At 36.3% G+C, this 14,337-nt stretch overlaps 1 protein-coding gene across 1 annotated transcript in view; it reads right to left on the bottom strand.

Annotated features, from left to right (window-relative positions):
- Window positions 1-944: 944 nt before the first annotated feature.
- Window positions 945-14,337, bottom strand: part of AHR (aryl hydrocarbon receptor) — a 78,436-nt gene continuing 65,043 nt past the window's right edge. The window contains exon 11 of the mRNA XM_042473436.1: window positions 945-3,847. Within this exon, the coding sequence (XP_042329370.1) occupies window positions 3,698-3,847 (150 nt within the window). The 3' untranslated portion in view covers window positions 945-3,697. The remainder of the gene's footprint in view (window positions 3,848-14,337) is intronic.

Here is a 14,337-nt window from a genome sequence, read left to right as displayed (position 1 = left end):
GTGATCCTAATCTACCAATTAGAATACACATTTCTGCCCTAGGAATTAGGCATGAGTATCAAGGATCTTAGCGTGCTATTTTCAGTCCAGACTGAGATATGTGGACAAAAGCCTACAGTTGTGCATTAAATCCTTTTTGCTGTAACAAAAATGTTTTTGTCAAGCATCATGAAGAAAAGTGTAACTCAGGATTAGAAAAACACATCTGCATACAAAATTTCCTGTACTCACTTCCTTGCCAGATAGTTGTATTTTTTTTTTTTAAAAAAAAGCAAAATAAGGACTTTTCTGCTCCATTATTTGAACTTCTAGCACTGTAGACATGTATCTGAGGTTGCATCTGTACTGCAGAATTAATGCAGTTTGACACCACACTAACTTCCATGGCTCAATTTTGTGAGATATTTAGCCTTCTCTGTCAGAGAGCTCTGGTGCCACAACAAACTACAAATACCAGGACAAACTACAAATCCATGGGATGGAGCCATGACAGTTAAAACAATGTCAAACTGCATTATTTTTGCAAGGCAGATGCAGCCTAAGGTTAATGCCACACTGCAGAAATGAAGCAGTTTGATACCATTTTACGTTCTACAGCTCAATACTATGGGATTTTGCAATCTGTACTTTGGTGGGGCTCAGAGCTCTCTGACAGGGAAGGCTAAACATCTTACAAAACTACAAATCACAGAATTCAAAACATCACTGACTCATGACAATTAAAGTGGTGTCAAACTGCTTTATTTCTGCAGTGTGGCAGTAGCTTAAGGAGGTTGCAGGATTTAGCATTATGAAGTGCTGTATCTTGTGAAGGAAATAAATTTGCCTACTTTTAAAGTTCTGAAGGAAAATGCGCTTCTAAAAAGAAAGTCGTGTAACACAGTGCCCTTTGACTGTATTTTTCAATAATGACAGAAGTCAAGTATGACATGCTGTGAAAGAAATTGCGTTATCACTTCTGTTCAGGTGATATTTTATTACCATATATTATGCTTTACAAGTTTTACTGAAGCTCATTAAAAGCACTATAAAAATCATACCCTAACACACAAGAAATTAATTGCATGACATAAAATACAGATGACAAAAGGGGGATGGGGACAGTAGGAAAGAGAAAAGGCTGTAGCATAATCTACAAAAATGGGAAGTAATACTGATTAAAACTAGGAAGTAATTTGCTTGGAACTGGGGGCAGGGGAGTGGAGGGATAAAAACCTCAGAAATTCATCACTTTTGAGGATAACAGTTTGGTGTAGATCAACAGTGCACCACCAATACACAGGTTTGTTGTATATAGGCACAGCTAATGTAAAAAAGAAGCTGATATTATGCATAACAGAATGAAACTAGCTTACAATAACGCAGTACACCTGTCTGTACTGCATCCTTGGCACTTAGTGATGGGATAATATTTGGTTTAGCAGAAGTGATATGATAAACAGGTCTTTATTTGTTGTGTTTTTTTAAACTTTTTTTTTCTTTTTCTAAAAAAAGTTACATTATCCCTTTGAACCTTTTAAGTTTTACAGTACAACTACTGATTGTCAACATTACGCTGGTAAAAATAATAATAATAATCAGATACTGTTTTCAAAAAGAAAAAAACCCTAGAGAAACTGGAAACAAGACCACAGAAAAGTTTAGGAAAGGATCAGATGTCTACTATACAAGAAGATTCAGTGATGGCCAAAGCCAAGTCCCGAAAACCTTAAAGGACATAATGGCCAAACGTTACATTTTTTTACAACTATTACTGAACATACAATGTAATCAAAGGGTATTTCCTTTTTAATGATTTCAAAAGCAGAGCTAGGTCCTTAAATTGAAATTCTACAAACTACCTGACCATCTTTTTCATAAGGACAACATTACACATTTTGGGGAAGCAAGATTATAACATGCTGAAGGTATTTTTTTTTAAAAAGTTAGGTTTCCAAGTGCCTGATAAACTAATAGCCACCTCCCATGACATATACAACCGTGCTATTACAAATATTCCTTGTAGGTTACACTTTAAAATCATCTGAAACTTCTCTTTGATCAAAAATCTGAACACCTTCCTGGAGGGAGTTGGTTTATTTCTTTTTTTCCTTTTTAAAAAGAACCTATACTCTGTCATTTACAGTATACATATGTATGTAATACACAGTTTAATAGTACGGTATGACACTTGTTTAAAATATTTTACAAAAGACATTAAATGGTGCTTATTACACATTAATATACAGCATATAAAGGTATTCAGTCATTTCAACCTGTACATTTCCCCTCCCTCCCACATTTACACTACTCTGACACACCAAACACTGGTGTCTACTGTTCTAAAAATCTTCAGATAAAAATCCAATACAATGTTTTTCCATTTTTAAAAACAAAGTTTAAATTATCCTTTTTATTACAAGGACAGTTCTTCTCTAAATTTGAACTAAAATAAATTTTCAGTATTATCTCTTGAACAAAGACATTTAAAGTGAATTCACACACATAGAAAGATAGCTTTTTCCTTTAGAGTGCAATTGTCAGGGATATTTAATAACAACAGACCCCTCTCCCCAGCGGAACAGTTGAAAAACAGCAAGCCAATCCAAACTGACCCTCAGTGTAGAAATTTACACAAAAGTAAACTTTTGTACTATTTGAGACATTGCTTTTCATGAGCTTTTATAGTCAACCTCTTTCAATAACATTTTCAAATGGAAGTATTTGCATAGAGCAGCCTAGTACTTTTCAAAAGGACCATTCAACAAGTGTTGTAACACAAGATAAGGCACATGTTTTTTCTTCTTTTCCTTCTTCGGTATTTAAGATTCAGAACTAATCCAAAGGAGACAGGTTTCTCCTAGATAACTGTTTTTACCCTGTTCTACCTGAAGAATTAAAAAAGCAACAAAATACAAAACCAAGTCTCAGTCTTTAACAAAAGGAAAAACTGTACATACAGAAGCATCTGAAATTCTAGAGGGAAAGAAATGTTACATTTAATACAGAAGGAACATACTGCTTATAGGTCTCTAGCTTTAATAACAAAATCAAAGCAACTACTGAATTGTCAGAAATATGGATGACCAAATTTTTTTTACAGTGAATGCTTTTGTTTTCCTACAAGCTCCTTTCAGAAATAAGGTAGCTACGTTGTGAGGCACTTAAGGCTAACTGTAAAGGAGGAATGCAATGGATTTGGTTGTACAAAACCTAGAATTGCATATCAAGTCCTTGTTATCAAACCTTCTACTAAAGTGCTGGAACCTGAAATGTAAAATAAGAGGACAAATTTTAAACTACTAAATAAGATAAGTGATAGAAAGATGCAAATCTGCAACAAAACTAAGTGCTTCATTTACTCCTCTGTTTAGAGCATCAGTTTAAAGAAAGCCTAAATTTCTAAAAGAAATTTTCCTATGTCATTCCAAATAAGATTGTCAAAGTGCCCATTTTATTTTCTAAACCATAAAACCATTTGCCTTATCTTATGTTCTACAATGTGATGCAGTTAATAATATTGCAATAGTGCATATTTTCACTGTCTGAAAATTACATGTGCACACTTTCAGGCCATAACAGCTCCAACTTCCACCTACAGTATCAGGTTTTGGATGACAAATCCTAAATGCATGCATATTAAGTGCAATCACAATTTTCAATCTCCATTCAGTAATCCAGTCTTGGTTTAAATGCTCCACAGGATTTTGGTGTATAACTACATAAAACCACTGGATGCCAAATCTGAGAAAGATCTGGATTCTGTTGGATGATGAAGAGGCTGAAGATGTGGTTCTGGTTGGGTGTTGACATCTAACTGTGGTGGATATGCATCGTTGAGGTTTCCTCCATTTATACTATTCTGAAACTGGAAAGAAAAAGAAGGCAACTCTTATTATAAAGGAACAGCTTCCTCTTTGTGATTTAAAAACCTGCATCCGGTTACAAAGGAAACATGCAATTTTGCATGCAGTAAAGATCACTTCACTGCTTAAGCAAGAGAGTTGTGTCCAGAATGGTTTATGCAAAGAGTTGGGTCCAGAATGTCAGTAGCTCCCACTGAACTGAATGTAAAGCTACTGATTACTGACTCAAGACTCACTGACTCTAAATGCAACTTAATTTGGGTTCAACCCAATATCTGCAATTCCCAGGAAACATTTAACAGAGAACCTTGAAAAATACGTCAGTGGCTTCCTCACTGTAGATAATTCAGGTTGACACCTTTTAACTGCCACAGCTAAATGCTATGGAATTCTGGGATTTGCATATTGGTGTGGCACCAGAACTCTCTAGTTATCTCACAAAACTACAAATCCCAGAATTCCATAGCATTCTGCCATGGCATTTAAAGCAAAGGCAACCTGGATTATTTATGGAGTGAGGATGCAGCCAATGTGAAACATTCATGAAAGAACAATAGCGACAGGGCTTAGAATGACAGGCTGTAATTCAAATCAGTTCATGCCAGTTCAGTTGGCTTGTAACACTTCTTTTTTTCCAATAGCAGTCATTTGCAGATTATGAAAAACCATTCTAGAGAGTCTATCCCAAAACTATTAAACTGGAAGGAGACTTAGAGGTCACTGAGCCAATGCAGGAGTTACTCTGCTTCCAAATTCCTGATACATGGCCATCTAGGCTGCATCCACACTGCAGAAATAATCCAGTTTGACAACCCCTTAACTGCCATGGCTCAATGCTAGGGAATTCTGGGAACTGTAGTTTGTTGTGGCACCAGAGCTCTCTGACAGAGAAGACTACTATATATACTGATGTATAAGTCTAGAAATTTTAGTCAAAAAAATTGACCCCAAAAACCTAGGTTGACTTATCCATGAGTCAACATAACTACTATACTTAAACTCTTTTTAAAAAGGGAACCATCCTCTGGTGAAAGGCAAGAAGAGTGCAATCTGTCCTGGAAGCACTGACCTCCTTCTGCTCTCTCTTCCATCCAGCTTTTAGTGTGAGCCAAAACAGTTATGCCTGCCATAATTTTATAGGTTCTTTGGCACTGTTTTCCTTTGCTTCATCATCATTTAGATCCTTTGTTGCATGTCCCTAAATTTTACCCTCGACTTATCCAAGGTTCATATCAAAATCCAGAATTTTACCACCAAAACCTGCTGTCGACTTATACATACAGTCGAGTATATATGGTAAATGTCTCACAAAACTACAGTTCCCAGAATTTCATAGCACTGAGCCATGGCAGTTATGGCGGTGTCAAACTGGATTATTTCTACAGTGTGGATGCAAGTCTAGCCTTTGCTTAAAAACTTTTAACTATGAACCTTTAATTCTAAAAATCTTTTGTTTGTGGGCTGCAATTCAAAAAAGATGCTGGGGAAAAAACCCATCCGCACATGGTAGGTAATAAATGTCCATTTGGCTTCTAGATCCTGTAACGTTTGGGGATTACTCAGTAAAACAGCTGCAGCCTATGTGCTATGTATGCTTCAAGAGCCAGAAACTCTTTTTAACTACTGAAGACAAGCCTTTCCCCCCTGTACTGCAGGCTTAGGCTAGGATCCAAAGAGCTGTTCAGGCTCATACAAGGGTCTTGGATGGAATTTTTGATATTTTCTCCTTTAAACAACTTAGTCTCTATAGTATTTCACAAAATACCCTTGAAGTACCAGTCACTTTCAACATCAAACTGCCATTTTAAACAATTAGAGTCCCTTTACTATAAAGAACCAGTTGTAAAAATGAAATTCAAGGAACCTTCAATCATATCGGCTGGTATTTGCAAATATAGATTTCCAACAGAACCCAGATGTCATGGAATGGGAGTCATACTGAAACCATCCCAAAAAATACATTGGCTAATTATGAAGTAAAAGCCTTACTATTCTATTTCTTCAAGGCCTTTAAAGGTTTTCAAAACTCAGCTGCTCTATAAAAATCTAAAAGAGGGCCTTATTACTCTGCTATAGAGTAGATTAATGTCATACAACATGTAAGACGTATTGCAATTGCAATAGCAGCTTCATTTATAAACCGCTTCATACCACCTAAGCAGTCTAAGTGGATTACAACTGTAAGCTAATTGCCCCCAACACGCTGGGTACTCATTTGAGTGACCTCTGAAGGATGCAAGTCTGAGTCCAGCCTGAGCTGGGCTGGTATTGAACTCGCAACCTTATAGTGAGTGGCTGCACTACAGGCATTTAACCACTGCACCACCAAGGGCTCTTCAAATAATCTAGTCTCTTACAAAAGTATTTTTATTTGTTCTAATTAGAAGATGTACACCATCCTTCTGCAAATTTATTGAGTTCCTCAATGGTTATATTCCGTATATTGTAAGCTTGGATCAAAAGTTAGGCCTGTACTCTGTTTGACTTTAAAGAAATCGCCCATCCAGAAATGATACTATATTATGTAGACAAAGTCAAGTGAGAGTTCTGGAACAGTTTAACTAGTCTTGACAGTATGCATATCAGCAAATTGGAGGATTAGCCAACTGGTATAAATATGCTGTCATACTGTAACATACATTTATTCAGAAATCCATTTAATTTTATTGAAGAAATTATTACTTTTCATAAACAAACAGTTGTGTGGCATTTGTAATGCTTACAAATATATTACAGCACATGTTTTGATGGACTATAGACTGCTTTTTAAAAAAACCAACCAATAGCAACAGCAACAGCACTTCATTTATATACCACTTTGTACTGAACTAAGCAGTCTCTAAGCGGTTTACAACTGTAAGATAATTGCCCCTCGGAAAGATGCAGGCCTGAGTCAACCTTGAGCCCTGGCTGATATTGAACTTGCAACCTTATGGTTTTGAGTGAGTGGCTGCAGTACTGTGCCACTAGGCTCCTAATAAATGAGATACAGAGATACAGCATGAAAAACAATTGCTTATTTTGACTCTGGAATATTTTGTGGGAAGCACTCACACTTCAAATAACATGAACTGCTTAGAGAGTGTGTAGAACTATAAAGCGGTATAGAAATGCAAGTGCTATTGCTATAATCAATTTTCACATGTATGTCCTCCTTCAATAGTTTTCTTCATTTCCTCACAATATTGTCTATTTTTGTATGGCTCAACTCCTGGGAGAACCATCAGTGGTGAAAATCAAGATATGAGCCTACAATATTTTTATTCATTCCTGTTCTAGACATGACAGTAACTCTACATCCAGGTCTCTCAACTTTCTGATAGCTTCCTCTACTTTTTTACAAGAATAAAAACTGGTAGGAATTAGGAATAAAATAAGTAGAATTCATTGTAATACCCAACAGAAAGCACTCATACCCAAGCTCTATTTCAGACTGACCTAAACAAGCATTAGTTCTCATGACTGAACCCCTTGAGCTTTGCCAGCTGTTGTCACCTCCACATCCACTTGTCTCATTCCTTCTGTGGACTGTTTATAGCAATATCTTGGATCTCTAGTAGGGATCTTTTACACTGAGGCACGGTATGCAGAGGTGGCTCTATGGCAAATTTTATCCTCTCTGGATTTAAAATTTTCAAGTTCAATATACAGTATATCACTGATAGATTGTAACTACAACTCAAAAAACAATTCCAAAAAAAGAAAGAAGAAAACAATGTTCCTACACTTCTCAGAATTACTAAAGAAACCCACGGGGGATAGGAGGGTTAAAATGTTGTGGCTAGTGTCAGCAATTTCCAGAAAATCATTCAAGATAACAAAAAGATTTTTTTTTAAAACCCTGAGAACTACAGAACAAATGCCACAACTTCCCAAGACATTTGTCCTCTCTAGAGGCTCCCTGAATATGCATAATATATCCCAGTATGATAAAACAGAAATAGTGAAACACGAGGGAACACCTGAATCAAGGAACAGATATCTGAAGAATAAAAAAAGTGAATATTTATCTCCCCAACCCCACAGCTCATCGTTTTGTTCAATAGGACAAGAACATCATTCCTAATGACTATTAAATACTTTTATTTATTAGCTGAAAATTCTGAGGGCAAAATGGAATGTTTCAGAAAAACATGATGGGTTTCTTGTTTGGCTACATGAATACATCATGAAGCTGCATCAAAGGTAGACTATGCTGTCTATGCTTACTCAAAATGGATTTATATTTTTGTTATGTTTCATTGTCCTTTCTGCAGAGAGATATGCTCTTGCTCCTAACTTCTGCTCAATCCTAAAACTGAATAAACCATTGGCAAAATAGAGTTGGGAGCATATCTTTTATCTCTCTTTCCTTTCTCTTTCTATCGGAATGCCAAGGCATCAAGAGCCAGCAGGAATGTTCCCCTCCAAAATGTTACCCCGGCAGTGAGCTGTTCCTGTATGTTTTGAAAATATCAGAGCTTATTTTTGTTTGGATACTAAGTGTAATTGTGAACTTAGATTTAAAGTATAGGGTGTGGAAATGGAGCAGAATAGAGATCTTCATTCTTGTTTCAGTTCTTAACAGTACTAATGAAGAAGAGGCAGAGATCAGCTATTATACGTACACAATGAAATCCTATGAATGTCTTAAAATGTAGGTACAATGGGGATTAAACATATGTCAGCTGGAATAGGTTTGCACCCTTAGTTTTCACACAAGCCTACAAGTAAAGATATGATCTAGAAAGACCTCTAGCACTTAGTATATTGGAAGAAGAGAGAATTGGAATTAAGAAAAAATGAGCAAATTGAGATTTTTTTATTTTATTTTTTGCTCTCGGGATGCAAGGAGTGTTTAGGCAATGCTTAAGAAGATGATGTAAACAAAAACAATCTGCAAGCATCTAGCATTAAAAAGTGGCAATAAAGCCTCACTGAATAAAGAATGAACGATTCCAAGCCATTCTTTGTTCATTATTTGATGATATCAGGGCTCAAAACTTTCAACAATGCTTCAGCCAAATAAGTAGGCACAATGAATCAGTTTGTATACACTTTAAACAATGTTCTAGCATTCTTGCAGTACCCCTAGCTTTCCTGCAAACTTCTTTCCCTTTCAGTCAACTGGAGACAAAAAAACCAACATGCAAAATACATACAGTACTGCCTTTCCCAAAAAGGATGCCAAAGAAATGGTTAAATTGGTACTTCATATCTTGCTTGGGAGGAAACGCTACTGAACTCAGTGGGATTTTCCCAAGCATATGTGCATTATATTGAGATAATAGTAATCAAGTGGCTCAACCACTTACTTCATTGTCCATTTCCCCTAACTGAGGAATTTCTAAACTTAAGACTCTTTTCCCTATGTCAGTGGCTCTGGATGTGATTTGAGAGGCAGCAAGCTGGAGGATTTTATTTACCCCTTTCCATGGAAGTAATGATCTCAATGACAGTCTACCTCCCTTAACCTTTAATTAATGTTCTGCGCATGTTAAGTATGCTTACAAAGCTGAAGATCTTGGGAGTGTAGGGTCCAATCCTATTTTATTAATAGCTTGAATTTTTCCATTTATTTCCTTCTTACATCCCTGGAGACATTTCACAATAGCTTTCTAGAGTAAACCAGCAAATGTCTTCTCCAATTAGATGGTTCTCTCACAACTTTTAATATTGATGTCTTTCTTCCACTATCCTCCTTTTTCAGCCATTTGCTTCCACTCCCTCTTCCCGGTACTGTACTTCATTTTTCTCCATTCCAGTCTGCATCTCTCTTGTGTATGACTATTGTTATTTTGACTACATGTGACATCACTTGAAGAACTAAACTGGAACTAGAATATAAAATTAATGTGGATCTGTAACAAAATGCTACAGTGTCTTCTCAGTATCTTTTCAGGGATCCAGCATGCCTAGGATAGAACACTGACAGCATTACCAATATCTGGAGGAAAGAGATAGCTTCAAAAAGGAGGAAGGAGTAAAGGTCCCTTTGCTCTTTTTCAGTCTCTTGATTTATTTTTATTATACTGTACTATATTAAAAGCTTCAAGACTGACAGTCCCAACCTATTCTATTGCAGGAGAAGAAAAATACTGGTTTCTGGAGAAATGAAATGGAAAGGTGTCCCCTCCTTTCCTGCAGTTTGCCCAATGGAATGTAGGAAGCAATGAGAGCCAAGCACATTATGGTGAACTTGAACTATTTACATCTCAGGAAAGTCATCCCTCCCCCACGCATACTAGATGAGACCCTCACCATTTCATAAGTCCTGGAAGCTAACAAGAACACATCTTGATCAAGATGTTTTGGAAGTCTTATTGTAAAAAAGTAGCAAACTAACCAATCATGTACCTTGGAAATCCACTAAATATATGGAATAATAGTAATAATTATAAGTATTATTATTATTATTATTATTATTATTATTATTTCTATACCGCTTTTCCGCAGTGATCAAAGCGGTGTACATAGTAAAATTATTAAAACAACATAAAATTAAAAGCACATTACATTAATTACAATATACAATTAAAGTCCAATTCATAGGTGTATGTGAGAGGGAGAAAAGGGGATCGAACATAACTTCAGTGTACATGGGGGAATGCTTGGTTAAAGAGAAAGGTTTTAAGTCTCTTTTTAAACAGTTCAAGGGAGGTAATGTGACAGAGCTCCTCGGGAAGACTATTCCAATGCTTGGGGGCCGTTACTGAAAAGGCCCTCTGAGAAGTAGTAACATATCTCGAAGTAGTGACTTTGAGCAAGTTCTTCCCGGTTGTTCTGAGAGTGCGGGGCGGATTATATGGGGAGATGCGGTCCTTCAAGTAACTCGGGCCCAAGCCATGTAGGGCTTTATAGGTAATTACCAACACCTTGTATTGTGCTCAGAAGCAAATAGGCAGCCAGGGAAGATCTTTTAAGATTGGTGTTATGTGGTCAAACCTGGAACAACCGGTGACCAATCTGGCGCCTTGTCTGGAGATGACCCATTCACAACCAAATTGATTGGCTCAGACACCAAAGTTTTCTTATCAAAAAGTACAATGATGATGACTTTGCTTTTTAAAATATCTTCTAAAATTATCTTGTGTGAATTGTGACTTTGAATAGTCATTCAAATAAACTAATTAGAGAATATCATTTGCATAATCTGAAATTATTCTATATGAAATTGTTGTTGTGTGCCTTCAAATCATTAACCAACTTACGGTGACCCTAAGGCAACCATATCATGGTGTTTTCTTGGCATGTTTCTTCAGAGGCGGTTTGACATTGCCATGCTCTGAGTCTGAGAGTGTGTGACTTGTCCAGGATCATCCAGTGTGTTTTCACGGCTGAGCTGGGATTCAAACTCTGGTCTCCAGAGTCACAGTCCATTGCTCAAACCACTACACCATGCTGCCTCTATTGTATATGAAATATGAAATAATATTGTTTTATAGTACTTAGCAGACATTCACGTGCCTTTAGTGCACTCTGGCATCTGCTCTTATTTTACTTGTCTTGCTCATGAAAACATCCTTTGAGAAAGTACCACTGATCCCATTTCAAATTTTAAATTGAAAACCCAAATGTTATGATGTTAGTTTTAAACATTATAGTTACAGGTTTTAGAACATGTAACATCTCACAAACTGAAAGTAAAACCTCTTACTTGCCATGAATGTTCCAGCCATTCAACTACACTCACAAATCACAATCCAGAACACAGTTTACAATATAACCCAGGTTTAAATAATGTAACATAATGTAACATCCTCTTAAAATCTAGCATTTGCGAAATCAAGCTGCGCTTTCCCTGTAATTTTGACAGTCTGTGTCACTCTGGACAAAACAAAACAAAACAAAAACCAAATAAAGGACATTGGAAGAAATAGCACAGTTTTGATTATTTCTCCCTCTTCAATGCATCTTATTAGGGAAAGAATAAAAATATATGTATTTGGATTAACTGTAATGTCTTCATGGTCATCTGTCCTTTGTAACAAGAAAAAGGCTGTTTTTTCCAGATTTTCCCACTGTTTATATAATTGAAGTTTCAGCATCTCTTGCCTGAATCATTCATTTCACTTGTTTCACTGGTGTTCTACTCTAAAAGCTTTTTCAAGTTCATTCCAGGCCAAATAGGGAAATTCTTGAAGGCCTGGGGAGATCTCTGTTTCACATGAATACTGAATCAGAAAATAAACTGTAAAGCTCTAAACTAGTTAAAAATTGTAATAGCCAAACAAATACAGATAACTTAGCTCTATTAAGTATAAGGTTTTGCAGTCCAACATTCAAATAATATTACCCTAGGTGCAAGAATCATGCTGGGAAGATATCTAACAGTGAACATATTAGAGCGAGATGAACAATGGCAAACATCCAACTATTTACATGACAGATACACAGGCAAATCAAGCAGGCTTTTTCAAACCTACTATCTAAAGAACCAATACAGTAAACAAGAGCCAGCTAGCATCATTGCTAGATACAATCCATCTATGTTCCAAGTAAATAGAGTACATATGGGAGGAAATTCTTTGACTCTACAAAAATCTCCATGCATGGAAACAGCACTTGAACTGGGCAATGCCCATACTGTTCATTAATGCTATTAAACAGGTCCCTTCGCTGTAGCTTCCAAATAAGATACATTTCCAAACTGATTTACAGACATGAATATTTCTATTCTCTGTGGGTGCAGGCACAGCAACCCATAGACAGTATGCTCAGTGAAGCGATTATGGTAGGAAAGTGAAGAATTTTCTCTGTACATTGAAGGGTACCATGATTAAGAAATTAATTTAGACAATGTAACATAAGAGGTGATGCCCACTGTAAAACTTATTCCAACAGGATGAACGTGACAAGTCCTCAAAAAAGACTGAAATTATTTGGAATTATCCCTTAAATTAAGAAGAGACTACATGGAGATCAACAAGCCAAACAAAGCACTGAAAATAGTATAGGCCAAGTCTAGTGTCATAATTTATAAAAGTCTAGTGACCATTCATAAAACTATACAGTACCTTCCCTGAAAAATAAGGATATATATGTTCTTTCCATCTCACATCTTTTTCCTTAGCTTATGCCAGCCTCCTGAATAAAAACGTCCAATAATCTTTCCAAGATTCTAGGACTCTGGCAAGTCTCCAAAGGAACAGAAGTACTGTGACACTTCTTATTCGTTTGTATAACTATGGTCCAAAACACACTACAGAAATAATCCAGTTTGGCACTGTTTTAACTGCCCTGGCTCAGTACTAGGGAATCCTGGGAAAGGCAGTTTATTGTGGCACCAGAGCACTTTGACAGCAAAGGCTAAATGCCTCATAAAAACTACAGTTCCCAGAATTCCTTAACATTGAGCCAGGGCAGTTAAAGCAGTTCCAAACTGGGTTATTTCTGAAGTGTGTTTGGACCAAAGCAAACTTGATTGAATCTTTTTTTAAAAAATAAGACTCTTCTATGATCTTATGGGTGACAGCCATCAACCTAAGAACAAACTGGAGATGTTCTGTTAAAGAGTCTGAGAACCTAAGCATCCTGCCTAAAAACTAAGAGTTCAAAGATACAGCTGTGTTAGTCTGCAGAATCAGTATGTAGAGAGATCTTGTAGCACCTTTGAGACTAAAACTAAGAGGTTATGGATTATACATGATGATTTTTTGTTGCTGAAATACAATATAGTATGGATAAATTCCAGTTGTGTTTAACATAACAATATGTTAAAACTTGAAAATAAATATGTAAGCAGGATAAGTAGCTAAAACACAATTTTCCCCATACATCTTCAGTAGGGTAAGCAAACCTGAGATCTGTTTTTGACTAGGTCTCAAGACTGCCCTCTTTAAGACCCACTAACCAAAGGCTTTTAAAAAAGTTATGCACTTAGAACTACAGAATTGTCAGTGTATATTTTCCCCGTCTCCCATAATACAATTTAGGGTTGTGAGGCCACTGTGTTGCTGGTATTTTCACACAATTGAGAGTCAGAAATTCTGTGGTAAATCACCCAACTAAACAGTAGATCAAGAACTTTATTTTGCCCTTTCCTGATCTAAAGTTTATCTTTTATCATAGCAAATAAATGTCACTACTTTTGTGTGCTGTATAGTAATGGTACTAGAATTATGGAGGCTAATATGATCTAAAGGTCATAACTTCCAAGCCTAATCTTAAGGCAAGATTCTCAATACAGTGGCTCTTTCAGATAAATCCTTATGACAGTATACAGTAAACAGAGAGATACTGTCACCAAGTTTGGTCACTAGACCTACATTCACTTACTATTGTTAGTCACAAATTCATATAAAAAGTCACTTAAAAGAAGAATTCCTTTTCTTTCCCATGACATTTCCGATCATTAACAAATAATTTGAAGACTAGCACTACGATTGCCCTTCTATGACCAACATATTGTTTAGCAAGTCTTTGAAACTAATCCGACATCATTAAACAAGTTGAAAGCATGGTCACATAGATACAAATATGGTTTAAACCCCTCTTTCTAACAATATACTGC

This window comes from Sceloporus undulatus, chromosome 6, assembly GCF_019175285.1.
Source record: "Sceloporus undulatus isolate JIND9_A2432 ecotype Alabama chromosome 6, SceUnd_v1.1, whole genome shotgun sequence".
Taxonomy (NCBI): domain Eukaryota; kingdom Metazoa; phylum Chordata; class Lepidosauria; order Squamata; family Phrynosomatidae; genus Sceloporus; species Sceloporus undulatus.
The sequence above is the reverse complement of the archived record's forward strand: the minus strand, read 5'-3'. Positions and strand labels throughout refer to the sequence as shown.